Source organism: Thalassophryne amazonica, chromosome 7 (assembly GCF_902500255.1).
Source record: "Thalassophryne amazonica chromosome 7, fThaAma1.1, whole genome shotgun sequence".
Classification (NCBI taxonomy): Eukaryota; Metazoa; Chordata; class Actinopteri; order Batrachoidiformes; family Batrachoididae; genus Thalassophryne; species Thalassophryne amazonica.
This window is the reverse complement of record NC_047109.1, coordinates 47,366,467-47,381,687: the sequence shown is the minus strand read 5'-3', so window position 1 is coordinate 47,381,687 and position 15,221 is coordinate 47,366,467. Positions and strand designations below refer to the sequence as shown.

The following is a 15,221-nucleotide window of genomic DNA, read 5'->3' as shown; positions in this document are numbered from 1 at the left end:
ATGATGACTGGGGTCTTTTGTTAGCAAAAACATCCAGTCCGAGACTCTGGAAAATATTTGGGAACATATCACATGATAACCTTAGCAATCTGCTTTGCATAATTTCTTCATTCCTTCTCCTTTCCTTCTGTCTCACACTTTTTTGATAATATGAAGAAACTGAGTTGGATGCAGAGAAATACTTGTTTCTATCAGTTCTGGAGATGAGGAAAGGCCTGACACAAATGCTGAGCTCAGACACAGAAGGGATTCCATCAAAAGGTTTTACTGGGTTAACAACCAAAAACAGTACACGGCAAAGCAGTCCAAAACCAGCAACAGTATCAAAAACATTAGGCTAAGGCATGGCCCAAAAAACAAGCAGGAAGTCATGAAACACAACAAGGCAAAAACAGGTCAAGAACAGAGCAAAGAACAGGGCTGGGTGCGAAAGCATAAATCGCAATGATCTGGCAGTGAAGTGAGGGAAACAGGAGGTTTAAATTAGGGATGCACTGATCCACAATTTTTCACTTCCAATCAATCCCGATACCTGAATGTGGATATCTGCCGATACCAATACTTTTCCAGTCTGTCTGATACCAGAGCTCTATTTGCTTTGATATTATTATTATTATCATTATTGTTAATTTTACATGAGGATTTTCTTTAAAAGGAGACCTGAAAGTTGAGCTACAATTTACTAGAAGGTGTATCTAAGATGAAAGCCTAGATTTGATGTTTTGGTGAAAGAATAAAGGACTTTTATTTTTATAGACTTTTATAGCCCTTTTTTTTATAGACTTAAAGAGAAAAAGGCAATACTCTCTCTCCCTGCCAGTCTCTCTCTCTCTGTCTTCACCCTCTCTATCTGTCTGTCTGTCTCTCATTTGCGCAATCTCTTTCTCTCTCGAGCTCACTTTCTCTCTTTCACTCACTCTCTCTCGATCACTTTCTCCCTCCGTCCGTCTCTCTCTTTTTCTTCCTCTCGAAAACAGTGGTTTTCGTGCTGCGCAAACTTCAGACATTTTGGAAACATGAAGCCTTTCAAATGTAAAATAAATATCATCATAGACGCTTGTGCAAAATTTTAATGGAGACTTTTTCACTTTCAGTGGACAGAATCTCTGTTCGGCTTCTCCTCCTCAGGTGCACACTGAGCTGGCATTTTACAGCCTCGGGACAGTGAAGTGGCTAACTTTTTAGCACACATTTTCAGCAACAATCCTGTAATTCTTTTAGAAAATCTGTGCTTGACAAACAGACCATTTGAACCTGAGAGCTGAGCAGAAATTTGCCGCTAACCGCAGTTAGAACACTGCGGAAGTGAGCTTTCTCAAACAGCCCAGCTTCAGAAAACCTCACCCCCCCACCCCCGCTTGGCAGTAAAGAAGCAGAGAGCAAACAACAGCAGTTGAGAGGATTCACAGTGGCTCATCTCCGGTATCAGAAAATGTCGCGGGTTGGATCGGTATTTTCCAATACGTGAAATGTGTCAGTATCGGAACACGATACCGATTCGAGATCCCATCCCTAGTTTAAATACAGGGTGTGATGAGTAGTTGATTGAAAACAGATGTGCAGGAAAGCTCCAGAGCAGGGCGTGGAAAACAGGGGAAGAACCACCCACCACCAAAGACTAAAGTGACAGACAAGAGCAAGTGGTGACACCAAGCAAAAAGTAACCAAAAAGTCCACAGTGACAAAATCAAAACAATACATAACCAAACCAATGAAAATATTTAACAAAACCCACAATCCTGACAGTTTTTCTGTAGCTGTATGATTTACCTCCATCTAGCTTAAGTAATAACATGATTTTTCTTCAACAAGGTTTTTAATGTTGCAAGATAGGATTTCTTTTATCTTGTTCTGGAACATTCTTGCCTTGTGATATCTGATTGGTAGGTGAGTCTAATTTTTTCATTCCCCTCCCCTGTCAGTTGGCAGAAGTAATAATGGCCATCTTTGCGATTACCCGATAGAGCATATCTGCAGTTGCAGCTGTTTGTTGCAGGATTGATCAGAACATTTTCAGGCAATCTGTATGAAACATGGCACATTGTGCAATGACACCCCTCCCCCCCAGAAGGCTCAGTCAATAGAAAAGCAGGACGGTCAGGATAATAAAGAAAAAACTAAACCTCTATTGTCCTATTGCTTACTTCTGAAAAGTGGTCCGACTGAAAACATGGCCAGCCCTTTGAGGAACCTGTCAAAAAGCACTCACTGTACAATTACTTATTTATACATCCATCCATTTTCTATACCGCTTACTCCAATTGGGGTCATGGGGTTGCTGGAGCCTATCCCATCAGTCAAAAGCCATGGGTACACCCTGGACAAGATGCCAGTCTATCACAGGGCCTTATTTATTTATTTATTCATTTATTTTTGTTGTTACTGATTCTACACTATAAAAAGGGAACTGCTGTCTCAACAATGAAAACTGATGCAACAATTTGCATAGATTTTTGTTAAAGTTATTTTACGGCCTGGTGATTCTTGATCACTGTGTATTTGTTCACAGCGGGGGCTTTGCAGGAGCGTGATCAGCCTTGTTGCCGTGGAGATAGGGGCCGACATGATGTAATAATATTTTGTGTAATCTGCGGTGATCTCTCAGAGCAAACTGCACCTCGGTTAGTGCAAAACAGGTGGCAGTTTACAGAAGCGTGACTTTGAGCATCAAGTGTGGAAAACTTTCCAGCAGAAGCAGACATTCATGTCTGAACAGCTTTGATCCACAAAGGTGTGACATATGAAAACCCAAAACCCAGTGTGATCGCACATGGTTGGCTGAGTATGCATGCATTTCGGGTGTACAGACAGTGATTAGAGTTTTGGTATGTGAGAAATATTTGGTGTGTTTGGAGCGTGTATTATTTTGGTGGAGTATTTAGCGTGTGTGGTTAGTGTGGTGGTGTTTTTTTTTTTAATTGGAGCAAGAAGGACCACACCGCATGTTGTCAGTCTGAACCAGACAGTGAGGATTCTGATGATGAAGGAGATGATCCCTCTTTTGTACTGGACGAGCAACCAGAGCAGGTGGCTCCACCGACGTGCACACAGATCTCCACAGTGGGTCGGATTGCGTGTTTCTCTTTGCAGTTTCTCCAGGACTCAGGCGCTACAGAGGTCCGTCCCAGCACTGAGTCCTGGAACGCAGAGCAGGATGCAGACACACACTGCTCCAGCAGTGGGTCCAGGCGCATTTCATTGAAACCATCGAGATCGATGTTAGCTTTTGTTCCTCTTTCGTTCCTTTTGCACTCTTGATTCACAGGCTATTCGGTGATGGAAAAAGTCAAATGCTCATTCGTCCACCTTTTCTCAAAGAGTTGTGACTTCTTTACGTTTTCCCCTTCGTTCAGAAATTGTCGTATGCCATGTGACCGGGCCATTAGTTATTTCAACTTTCAATGGAGTTAATGCCACAAGATTTCTCTAGTTAAGTTGAAATGACTTTATATAAGTTGCAATAACTTTAAAAATGCAAATAGTTTCACCACTTTTTCTCGTTCTCAGTGGTTCATTTTTTAGTGCGTAAATGTGGATTTTTCCACCTTTGCTTCACTATGTTTTCTTAACCAGTTAGTTTGCAAATTCATTACTATTTACAACCTAATTTTGGTTTATTACCTCCACCAAGGAGGTTATGTTTTCTCGGTCACGTTTGTTTGTTTGTCTGACTGTCAGCAAGATAACTGAAAATGTTTTGAACGGATTTTGATGAAATTTTGTGGAGTGGTTGGAAATGACAAGAGGAACAATTGATTAAATTTTAGTGGTGATCCGGATCACGATCCGGATCCAGGAATTTTTTTAAAGGACTCTTCACCATTGCAGGATAGGGGGAATTTTGAAATTCTAGTGTCTAACTCCACAAAAACAAGGCAGAAAGGCTTGAAAAAATTAGGGTGTAACATAGTCATATGTTCTATCAAACAACAAAGTTTGGTGATGATGGGATCCGGATTCCGGATCTGGTGATCCAGAATATGCAAAAATATAGGGAAAATAGAAAATGTGTCAGTGTGAGGTGACAAATTAAGCTAGAGATGCACAACTAACACCAAATTGTAGCTGAATCTGTACTGATTCAGTAAGGTGTCATCAGATTTGATGAAGCTTCAAATGTTATGGAGCTAGATCCAGAAGAAAACCGCCATTACCAAAAAATCGTTTTTATACAATAACTTTTGAACTAATAAAGACATAAAAGTGATTCCAAGTTCTAGTGGTATGTTTTCATGGTCAAGGATGTCAAATATAAAGGAAAGAAAAGTGTATGTATCATAGTTTTGGTTGTAACACTGAATTGTTGAATAGATCACTGTGCCAAGGAGGGAATCTCTTTAGGGTCAGTGACCCTATGGCCTTGTTTAGAGAAGTATTTCATAAATGTTAAAAAATTCATATATTTGCAGTTTAGTTGAATAATAAATTGAATTTTGTCTCTTATTTGTTTTTGTCTATAAGTGCATGCAATATCAATATCAGTGCTCAGATGACAGTAGCTTCTGGGAAAGGTGCAAGTTGCAATAAACTGTGATGCCAAGCGCTAAGGATACATGCTATCCAGTCACAGCAGATGAAACTTTTTTTTACTACTGAGCAAACATCATTGTTAGACTTTTTTAGGTTCGATGATTCCACGGCGTGTAGATGTTATGGCGTCAGTGACCCCATGGCCTTGGCGGAGGTTTGCACTCTCTGAGTGCTTCTAGTATTGTTTTTGACTTTGTGTTCAATTGGCCTTACTTTCACATATCTTGTGGTGAATTAGCTTTATATTCAGTATACATTAAATTAGCATGTCTGTTCACTTTATATTGGTTAACTTTATACAGGTGTTAAGATAGTTTTACATTCAGTTTACTTTTCTGTTAGCTTTATCATAATGGACAAAGTAACATTCAGTTAAATTTATTTTACAACCCCAATTCCAATGAATTTGGGACGTTGTGTGAAATGTAAATAAAAAAGAATACAATGATTTGCAAATCCTTTTCAACCTATGTTCAACTGAGTACACCACAAAGGCAAGATAATTAATGTTCAAACTGATAAACTTTATTGTTTTTGTGCAAATATTTGCTCATTTTGAAATGGATGCCTGCAACACGTTTCAAAAAAGCTGGGACATTGGTATGTTTACCACTGTGTTACATAAATTTTCCTTCTAACAACACTCAATAAGCATTTGGGAACTGAGGACACGAATTGTGGTTGTCTTGATTGGGTATAAAACGAGCATCCCCCAAAGGCTCAGCCACTTACAAGCAAAGATGGGGTGAGGATCACCACTTTGTAAACAAATGCATAAAAAAATAGTCCAACAGTTTAAGAACAATGTTTCTCAACATTCAATTGCAAGGAATTTAGGGATTCCATTATCTAAAGTCCATAATATAATCAGAATATTCAGAAAATCTGGAGAACTTTCTACACATAAGTGGCAAGGCTGAAAACCAACATTGAATGCCTGTGACCTTCGATCCCTCAGGCGGCACTGCATTAAAAACCAACATCATTGTGTAAAGGATCTTACCGCGTGGGCTCAGGAACACTTCAGAAAACCATTGTCAGTTAACACAGTTTGTCACTACATCTACAAGTGCAAGTTAAAACTCTACCATGCAAACCAAAAGCCATAGATCAACAACATCCAGAAACGCTGCTGCCTTCTCTGGGCCCCAGCCCATTTGAAATGGACAGACGCAAAGTGGAAAAGTGTGCTGTGGTCTGATGAGTCCACGTTTCAAATTGTTTTTGGAAATCATGGACATTGTGTCCTCCAGACAAAAGAGGAAAAAGACCATCCAGATTGTTACCAGCACAAAGTTCAAAAGCCAGCATCTGTGATGGTATGGGGTGTGTTAGTGCCCATGACATGGGCAGCTTACACATCTGTGATGCACCATCAATGCTGAAAGGTACATCCAGGTTTTGGAGCAACACATGCTGCCATCCAAGTAACGTCTTTTTCAGGGACGTCCCTGCTTATTTCAGCAAGACAATGCCAAGCTACATTCTGCACATGTTACAACAGCGTGGCTTCATAGTAAAAGAGTGCAGGTACTAGACTGGCCTGCCTGCAGTCCAGACCTGTCGCCCATTGAAAATGTGTGGCACATTATGAAGCGCAAAATACGACAATGGAGACCCCAGACTGTTGAACAACTGAAGTTGTAAATCAATCAAGAATGGGAAAGAATTCCACCTACAAAGCTTCAACAATTAGTGTTCTCAGTTTCCAAATGCTTATTGTGTGTTGTTAGAAGGAAAGGTGATGTAACACTGTGGTAAACATACCACTGTCCCAGCTTTTTTGTTGCCAGCATCCATTTCAAAATGAGCAAATATTTGCACAAAAACAAAGTTTATCAGTTTGAACATTAAATATCTTGTCTTTGTTGTGTATTCAATTGAATATAGGTTGAAGAGGATTTGCTAATCATCATATTCTGTTTTTATTTACATTTTACACAACGTCCCAACTTCATTGGAATTGGGGTTGTATTTATATAGCACCAAATCACAACAATGCTGCCTCAAGGCGGTTTACATAAGTAAGGCCTATCCTCACCAACCCTCCTGAGCACGCATACATGTGACAGTGGTAAGGAAAAACTCCCTCTTATGATAATGAGGAAGAAACCTCAAGCAGACTAGACTCAGAGGGTTGGCCCACTGCTTAGTCCATTCTAGCATTGCTCGAGCATTCATCCTTTTTAACTTTGATGTTGGATTTGAAAATTGGATCAACATAGAAATCCTAACACTGGATCGACATAGATATTCACTGTAGATATTCAATATAATATTCAACTTTTTGTGTAAATAAAATAAATAAATAAATACACATCCTATGAGTTTCTGACAGAAATTAACAATAGGTTAAAATGCATGTGAGGAAACTAACCACATTTTCACATTGTATTAATGTCATATTCTGACACTGATATAACATTGGGAGATTGATTTGGGAGCAACACTGATTGATGTCAAAACATACATACATCTTCAACCACAAATCTGTGTTCAGGTTGCAGGGATGTCAAAACATAATGTAAAAAAAAAAAAAACTGATACTACTTCAATGTACCCATCTCAGATAGTCTTGAATGTGCAGCTGGCATTATAATTGGTTAGCTTTACATTCAGTTAGTTTTGCATTCAGTCAGCTTTATAACCAGTTCATGCAAAGCACAGTGAAGCTTTGAGCCCACAAAAGCCCAGCTTTATTTCTTGTACAGTTTGGTCTTCCCTGTATGCACAGATTTGTTCACATCATCAAAATGTACAACTGAAGTGGTAAGATGTGGATGAAGATCAGGATTTAATATAGTATTGATGAAACATAACTGAGTACATGTTCCTCAATTAAATAATTTTATTAAGCCATATCATTTTGATATTTTGGTGATTTTTCAAAAAAATAAAAAACACTTCTGAATTAAACCTAGCTATCACACATACATATCCTATTTGACACACTTGTCATGTACAAACAAGGGAGATATTGATAAAGCTGATGCATTTGGAGAACTTTGGCTAACATGCTGAAAATTGAATCCTATCGGGAAATTCAATTAAATTTAATTCAATTTATTTAGTTTATATAGCACCAAATTACAACAAAGCTGCCTCAAGGCACTTCACACAAGTAAATTCTGACCTTACCAACCCCTAGAGCAAGCACACAGGTGACAGTGGTAAGGAAAAACTCCCTCTGATGATATTCAATCAATCAATCAAGCAGACCAGACTCGAAGGGGTGACCCACTGCTTCGGCCATTCTACCAACAAAGTAGGCCATCATTTACCAAAGTGTCATGGAAAAGCTTTGTGTGAGCAAAATTTAGAATGTTGTCTCAAAAAATAAAAAATATCAAACATTAGTGTGTTCACTAAACATTAGCACATGTTGTCTGGGCATTCTACCTTTTATAAATCACACACGTTATACACTTACAGTGCTGGGGTACAAGACCCTTCATTTACATATAGAACTGCCATAAAATGACCATTTATGCTTCCAAACATTCCCTTTTTGAGGATGCCTGAAATGTTAATATTTGTATGGCAAGTGAGAGAAATCAAAGAAGAAAAAACAAAACTATGAGAACCTGAATTTGATCGCACCCTGAAACAACTGTTAGTAACATATGCATCTACAAATGGAACCTGTGGGCACACTATTATCCCTCTAGTATTATATTTCCTCTTCATACTTTATGATTCCAACCAGTGTGTCAAACTGTCCTCCATATAGTGGATGGTGTTTCAGCAACAGTTCTTTTCTACCACTAAGTGCACTTTCAAGTACAGTAAGTACAAACTGTTGAATCCCACATTTTGCTTACATATGCACAGTGTACACACACATTTGTTTGCACACAACATTGATAAATGAGAACCCTAGATTGCCCAGCTCTGGCTAAAGAGTCTCTGAGGACCCTTGTTGTTTATGGGCAGGTAATTAAGTCCCTGTATATTCTACTGTCTGCCTATTTCTCAGATGCGTCAGCTGCAGTCCTGGGTGGCCCGGCTTCTCCTCTGTCAGTTAAGGTATCAGATATCAACAAGAACTATGTCTTCCTTACCTGGGAGCCACCCAGCGCTGATGGAATGTCACCTGTCTGTGGTTATTATGTGGAAAGGTGAGGTTATAAATGTGCAACAGTCCTCGATTTATCCTCTTCTTTTTTATGGGTGTGGTGTGAACCACTTTTTTTGGACTGTAATTGGTTTTATGTGTCAAGGGAAACACATCACAAAGATAACATCTGTCACAGCTGAAATCATAATGTAATCTCTTAAAAAAGAAAACAGGTGGGGGGAGCCTATTTTGGATTCTATGATGATTTTATCTGTTCCAACAAATGACCTGTAGTAAAGAACCTCATCTTGTTCTTTGGGATGCGAGAGAGGAAATCGGATTGGGGCAGATAAAGAGAGAGATGGCAGCAACCAGCGGTTGTGCTATATACACTTGGTGGGGCTCACACAAACACGGTATACATGATAACTATCAGCACTGAGCACTGTTAACACAGTCAAAGACTTCTGCAGGATGACAGTTGCTGCTATGACACAAATCAGTCAACAGCTTCCTGCACGTGTGCATGTGCACATAACGGCTTAGCCGCCGTTAGCTGTCCCCCAGCAGATCCCGAGCAGCTGGGAAAGCAGGCCGGCTGGGTGACTGTGAGGAAGAAGCATAGTTCTAAACAAAAGCCCCCTGTACACCACCAACCTATTCACATCTCTAACCGTTTTTCCCCACTCGGCGACACACCCGCCAAGGATCAAACTCTGGTTATTGGCGACTCTGTTTTGAGAAATGTGAAGTTAGCGACACCAGCAACCATAGTCAAATGTCTTCCGGGGGCCATAGCAGGCGACATTGAAGGAAATTTGAAACTGCTGGCTAAGGCTAAGCGTAAATTTGGTAAGATTGTAATTCACGTCGGCAGTAATGACACCCGGTTACGCCAATCGGAGGTCACTAAAATTAATATTGAATCGGTGTGTAACTTTGCAAAAACAATGTCGGACTCTGTAGTTTTCTCTGGGCCCCTCCCCAATCGGACCGGGAGTGACATGTTTAGCCGCATGTTCTCCTTGAATTGCTGTCTGTCTGAGTGGTGTCCAAAAAATGAGGTGGGCTTCATAGATAATTGGCAAAGTTTCTGGGGAAAACCTGGTCTTGTTAGGAGAGACGGAATCCATCCCACTTTGGATGGAGCAGCTCTCATCTCTAGAAATCTGGCCAATTTTATTAAACCCTCCAAATCGTGACTACCCAGGGTTTGGACCAGGAAGCAGAGTTGTACTCTTACGCACCTCTCTGCAGCTTCTCTCCCCCTGCCACCTCCCCAGTACCCCATCCCCGTAGAGACGGTGCCTGCTCCCAGACCACCAATAACCAGCAAAAATCTATTTAAGCATAAAAATTCAAAAAGAAAAAATAATATAGTACCTTCAACTGCACCACAGACTAAAACAGTTAAATGTGGTCTATTAAACATTAGGTCTCTCTCTTCTAAGTCCCTGTTAGTAAATGATATAATAACTGATCAACATATTGATTTATTCTGCCTTACAGAAACCTGGTTACAGCAGGATGAATATGTTAGTTTAAATGAGTCAACACCCCCGAGTCACACTAACTGTCAAAATGCTGGAAGCACGGGTCAAGGAGGAGGATTAGCAGCAATCTTCCACTCCAGCTTATTAATTAATCAAAGACCCAGACAGAGCTTTAAATCATTTGAAAGCTTGACTCTTAGTCTTGTCCATCCAAATTGGAAGTCTCAAAAACCAGTTTTATTTGTTATTATCTATCGTCCACCTGGTCGTTACTGTGAGTTTCTTTGTGATTTTTCAGACCTTTTGTCTGACTTAGTGCAAGCTCAGATAAGCTAATTATAGTGGGTGATTTTAACATCCACATAGATGCTGAGAATAACAGCCTCAACACTGCATTTAATCTATTATTAGACTCAGTTGGCTTTGCTCAAAATGTAAATGAGCTCACCCACCACCTTAGCCACACTTTAGAGCTTGTTCTGACATATGGCATAGAAATTGAAGACTTAACAGTATTCCCTGAAACCCCTTTTTTGTCTGATCATTTCTTAATAACATTTACATTTAAATGGACTACCCAGCAGTGGGGAATAAGTTTCATTACAGTAGAAGTCTTTCTGAAAGCGCTGTAACTAGGTTTAAGGATATGATTCCTTCTTTGCTATGTTCTTCAATGCCATATACCAACACAGTGCAGAGTAGCTACCTAAACTCTGTAAGTGTGATAGATTATCTCGTCAATAGCTTTACATCCTCATTGAGCACAACTTTGGATGCTGTAGCTCCTCTGAAAAAGAGAGCCTTAAATCAGAAGTGCCTGACTCCGTGGTATAACCGACAAACTCGCAGCTTAAAGCAGATAGCCTGTAAGCTGGAGAGGAGATGGCGTCTCACTAATTTAGAAGATCTTCATTTAGCCTGGAAAAAGAGTCTGTTGCTCTATAAAAAAGCCCTCCGTAAAGCTAGGACATCTTACTATTCATCACTAATTGAAGAAAATAAGAACAACCCCAGGTTTCTTTTCAGCACTGTAGCCAGGCTGACAAAGAGTCAGAGCTCTATTGAGCCGAGTATTCCTTTAACTTTAATGAGTAATGACTTCATGACTTTCTTTGCAAATAAAATTTTAACTATTAGAGAAAAAATTATTCATAACCATCCCAAAGACATATCTTTATGTTCGACTGCTTTCAGTAATGCTAGTATTTGGTTAGACTCTTTCTCTCCGATTGTTCTGTCTGAGTTACTTTCATTAGTCACTTTCTCCAAACCATCAACATGTCTATTAGACCCCATTCCTACCAGGCTGCTCAAGGAAGTCCTACCGTTAATTAATGCTTCGATCTTAAATATGATCAATCTATCTTTATTAGTTGGCTATGTACCACAGGCTTTTAAGGTGGCAGTAATTAAACCATTACTTAAAAAGCCATCACTTGACCCAGCTAATTATAGGCCAATCTCCAACCTTCCTTTTCTCTCAAAAAGTCTTGAAAGGGTAGTTGTAAAACAGCTAACTTATCATCTGCAGAGGAATGGTCTATTTGAAGAGTTTCAGTCAGGTTTCAGAATTCATCATTGTACAGAAACGGCATTAGTGAAGGTTACAAATGATCTTCTTATGGCCTCAGACAGTGGACTCATCTTTGTGCTTGTCCTGTTAGACCTCAGTGCAGCTTTTGATACTGCTGACCATAAAATTTTATTACAGAGATTAGAGCATGCCATATGTATTAAAGGCACTGCGCTGCAGTGGTTTGAATCATATTTATCTAATAGATTACAATTTGTTCATGTAAATGAGGAGTCTTCTTCATGGACTAACGTTAATTATGGAGTTCCACAAGGTTCTGTGCTAGGACCAATTTTATTCACTTTATACATGCTTCCCTTAGGCAGTATTATTAGAAAGCATTGCTTAAATTTTCATTGTTACGCAGATGATACCCAGCTTTATCTACCCATGAAGCCAGAGGACACACACCAATGAGTTAAACTGCAGGAATGTCTTTCAGACATAAAGACATGGATGACCACTAATTTCCTGCTTTTAAATTCAGATAAAACTGAAGTTATTGTACTTGGCCCCACAGATCTTAGAAACATGGTGTCTAACCAGATCCTTACTCTGGATGGCATTACCCTGACCTCCAGTAATACTGTGAAAAATCTTGGAATCATTTTTGATCAGGATATGTCCTTCAATGCGCATATTAAGCAAATATGTAGGACTGCTTTTTTGCATTTGCGCAATATCTCTAAAACTAGAAAGGTCTTGTCTCAGAGTGATGCTGAAAAGCTAATTCATGCATTTATTTCTTCTAGGCTGGACTATTGTAATTCATTATTATCAGGTTGTCCTAAAAGTTCCCTGAAAAGCCTTCATTTAATTCAAAATGCTGCAGCTAGAGTACTGACAGGGACTAGAAGGAGAGAGCATATTTCACCCATATTGTCTTCTCTTCATTGGCTCCCTGTTGATTCCAGAATAGAATTTAAAATTCTTGTTCTTACTTATAAGGTTTTGAATAATCAGGTCCCATATTATCTTAGGGGCCTCTTAGTACCATATCACCCCAATAGAGCGCTTCGCTCTCAGACTGCAGGCTTACTTGTAGTTCCTAGGGTTTGTAAGAGTAGAATGGGAGGCAGAGCCTTCACCTTTCAGGCTCCTCTCCTGTGGAACCAGCTCCCAATTCGGATTAGGGAGACAGACACCCTCTCTACTTTTAAGATTAAGCTTAAAACTTTCCTTTTTGAAAAAGCTTATAGTTAGGGCTGGATCAGGTGACCCTGAACCATCCCTTAGTTATGCTTCTATAGACCGCTGGGGGGTTCCCATGATGCACCCAGTGTTTTATTCACCTCTTTTTGCTCTGTATGCACCACTCTGCTTTTAATCATTGGTGATTGATCTCTGCTCTCTTCCACAGCATGTCTTTTTCCTGATTCTCTCCCCTCAGCCCCAACCAGTCCCAGCAGAAGACTGCCCCTCCCTGAGCCTAGTTCTGCTGGAGGTTTCTTCCTGTTAAAAGGGAGTTTTCCTTCCCACTGTTGCCAAGTGCTTGCTCATAGGGGGTCATTTTGACCGTTGGGGCTTTTCTGTAATTATTGTATGACTTTTGCCTTACAATATAAAGCGCCTTGGGGTGACTGTTTGTTGTGATTTGGCGCTATATAAATAAAATTGATTTGATTTGATTTGATTTGATGTATGTGTGCTTTGTGCATTCATTCGTTCACTTGTGTAAATACAACTGCATAGGTGTGGTGTGTCTATGTGTGTGTTGTTGAGTATTTGTGACTGGATAACTTACGTTTTCAGCATACAAGACTCAACTTCTGAATGCTGTTGGCTATTGGATTGAAGAGAAATGCTCCGATACCACCTAGTTCCCTAGCAACCCTCTTTATGGTTTGAAACTGGCACTTTTTTCCTGCCTTTGTTTACTGAGGTGGTGTAATTTGTGTTCAAAATCTATTTCTTTTTAACTGTGCTCAAGGACCCATTATTTTGGCTTGATGGGCTCTGGTCACAATTATAGGTCTCGATGGAGGATTTATCAACTTAGCGTGCCACTGTGTAGCTTTAAATGATTTACAATTGGTTTAAACAATGTTGCATCCTGCAAATCACTTGTGATGTGCTGGGAATATGCATCTTTTTTTCCTGTGAGGCATATTTTGAAGGTCTATTTGCATGACTCTTTCATATCTCTCTCTTTCAGGTGTGATCTTAGTAATGGCAAGTGGGTCCGCTGCAATGAGCAGATTCAGAAAATGTGCCATTACCCTGTATTTGGGCTGAAGGAAGGCGCTATGTACCAGTTCCAAGTGAGAGCCATAAATCAGGCTGGTACAGGACGCCCATCTAAAGCTTCTGATCCTGTCCTCACTGAAGACCCATTAAAGCACACCAGAACCATGGGTAACACATGACTGAATTTAGCAGTCAATCCACCAGATATGCTCATTTATTTGACGCTTATGTCTCATTTTATAAACTAAGCATGGAAGTAGAGTTGTAGTCATTATGCCACTGCATCTTAAAGGATAAATTCAATTGGATAAATGACATTTTTTTACAACCCATATTAAAATATTATCAACAACTGAGCCTCAGAGTGCTCTACTCACCTTTTGAAATTGTACTGTATATGGGAAATTCAGTTTTCACCAAATTTGTTAGGACACCACAAATGAGAGTGAACTGGTCAACCATTGTAGAACTCTAAAATCTATGTTTTTCCCAACCTTCCAATACCACAGTGTAGATATTTGTTCCATTTTATCATTACTTATAATCTATAGTGCTGCTGATTATATTATATTATGAGTTTGTTATGGGAAGTACAAGGTGTCCCCAAAAAAGTGGCACAAATATAAAGCTATAGAAAATATATACAATTTTGGGTACTGATACAGTTGTATACAAAGGTTTGGGCACCCCTGAGGATTTCCATGATTTCCTTTATAAATCATTGTTGTTTGGATCAGCAGTTTCAGTTAAATATGTTTAGATCAGACAAACACAGTGATATTTGAGAAGTGAAATGACATTTCTAGGATTTACAGAAAGTGTGCAATAATTATTCAAACAAATTTGGCAGGTGCATAAATTTCGGCAGCCCTTGTCATTTTATTGATTTGAATACATTTAGCACTAATTGTTGAACATAAAATTGGTTTGTAAGTTTCATTGACCCTTGACCTCCTTACACAGGTGAATCCAATCATGAGAAAGGGTATTTAATGTGGCCATTTGCAAATGTTTCCCCTTTGTACATCTCTTCGAATGAATGGCAACATGGGAGCATCTAAAGAACTCTCAAATGACCTGAAATCAAAGACTGTCAACACCGTGGTTTACGGGGAAGGATACAAAAGCTATCTCAGAGATTTTAGCTGTCAGTTTCCACTGTGAGGAAATGGAAGACCGCAGGCACAGTACTAGTTAAGGCCCGAAGTGGCAGGCCAAGAAAAATCTCAGATAAGCTGAAGCGAAGTATGGTGAGAACAGTCCTAGTCAACCCACAGACCTGCTCCAAAGACCACAACATGATCTTGCTGCAGATAGTTGTCTATGCATCATTCAACTATACAGCACAGTTTGCTACAAGGAGATGCTGTAATGCAGAGGA

At 39.6% G+C, this 15,221-nt stretch overlaps 1 protein-coding gene across 1 annotated transcript in view; it reads left to right on the top strand.

Annotated features, from left to right (window-relative positions):
* The window catches only part of myom3 (myomesin 3), a 362,966-nt gene that overhangs the window by 186,223 nt on the left and 161,522 nt on the right, over window positions 1-15,221 (top strand). The window contains exons 11-12 of the mRNA XM_034174111.1: window positions 8,507-8,648; window positions 13,809-14,008. Coding sequence (XP_034030002.1) covers window positions 8,507-8,648; window positions 13,809-14,008 — 342 coding nt within the window. The remainder of the gene's footprint in view (window positions 1-8,506; window positions 8,649-13,808; window positions 14,009-15,221) is intronic.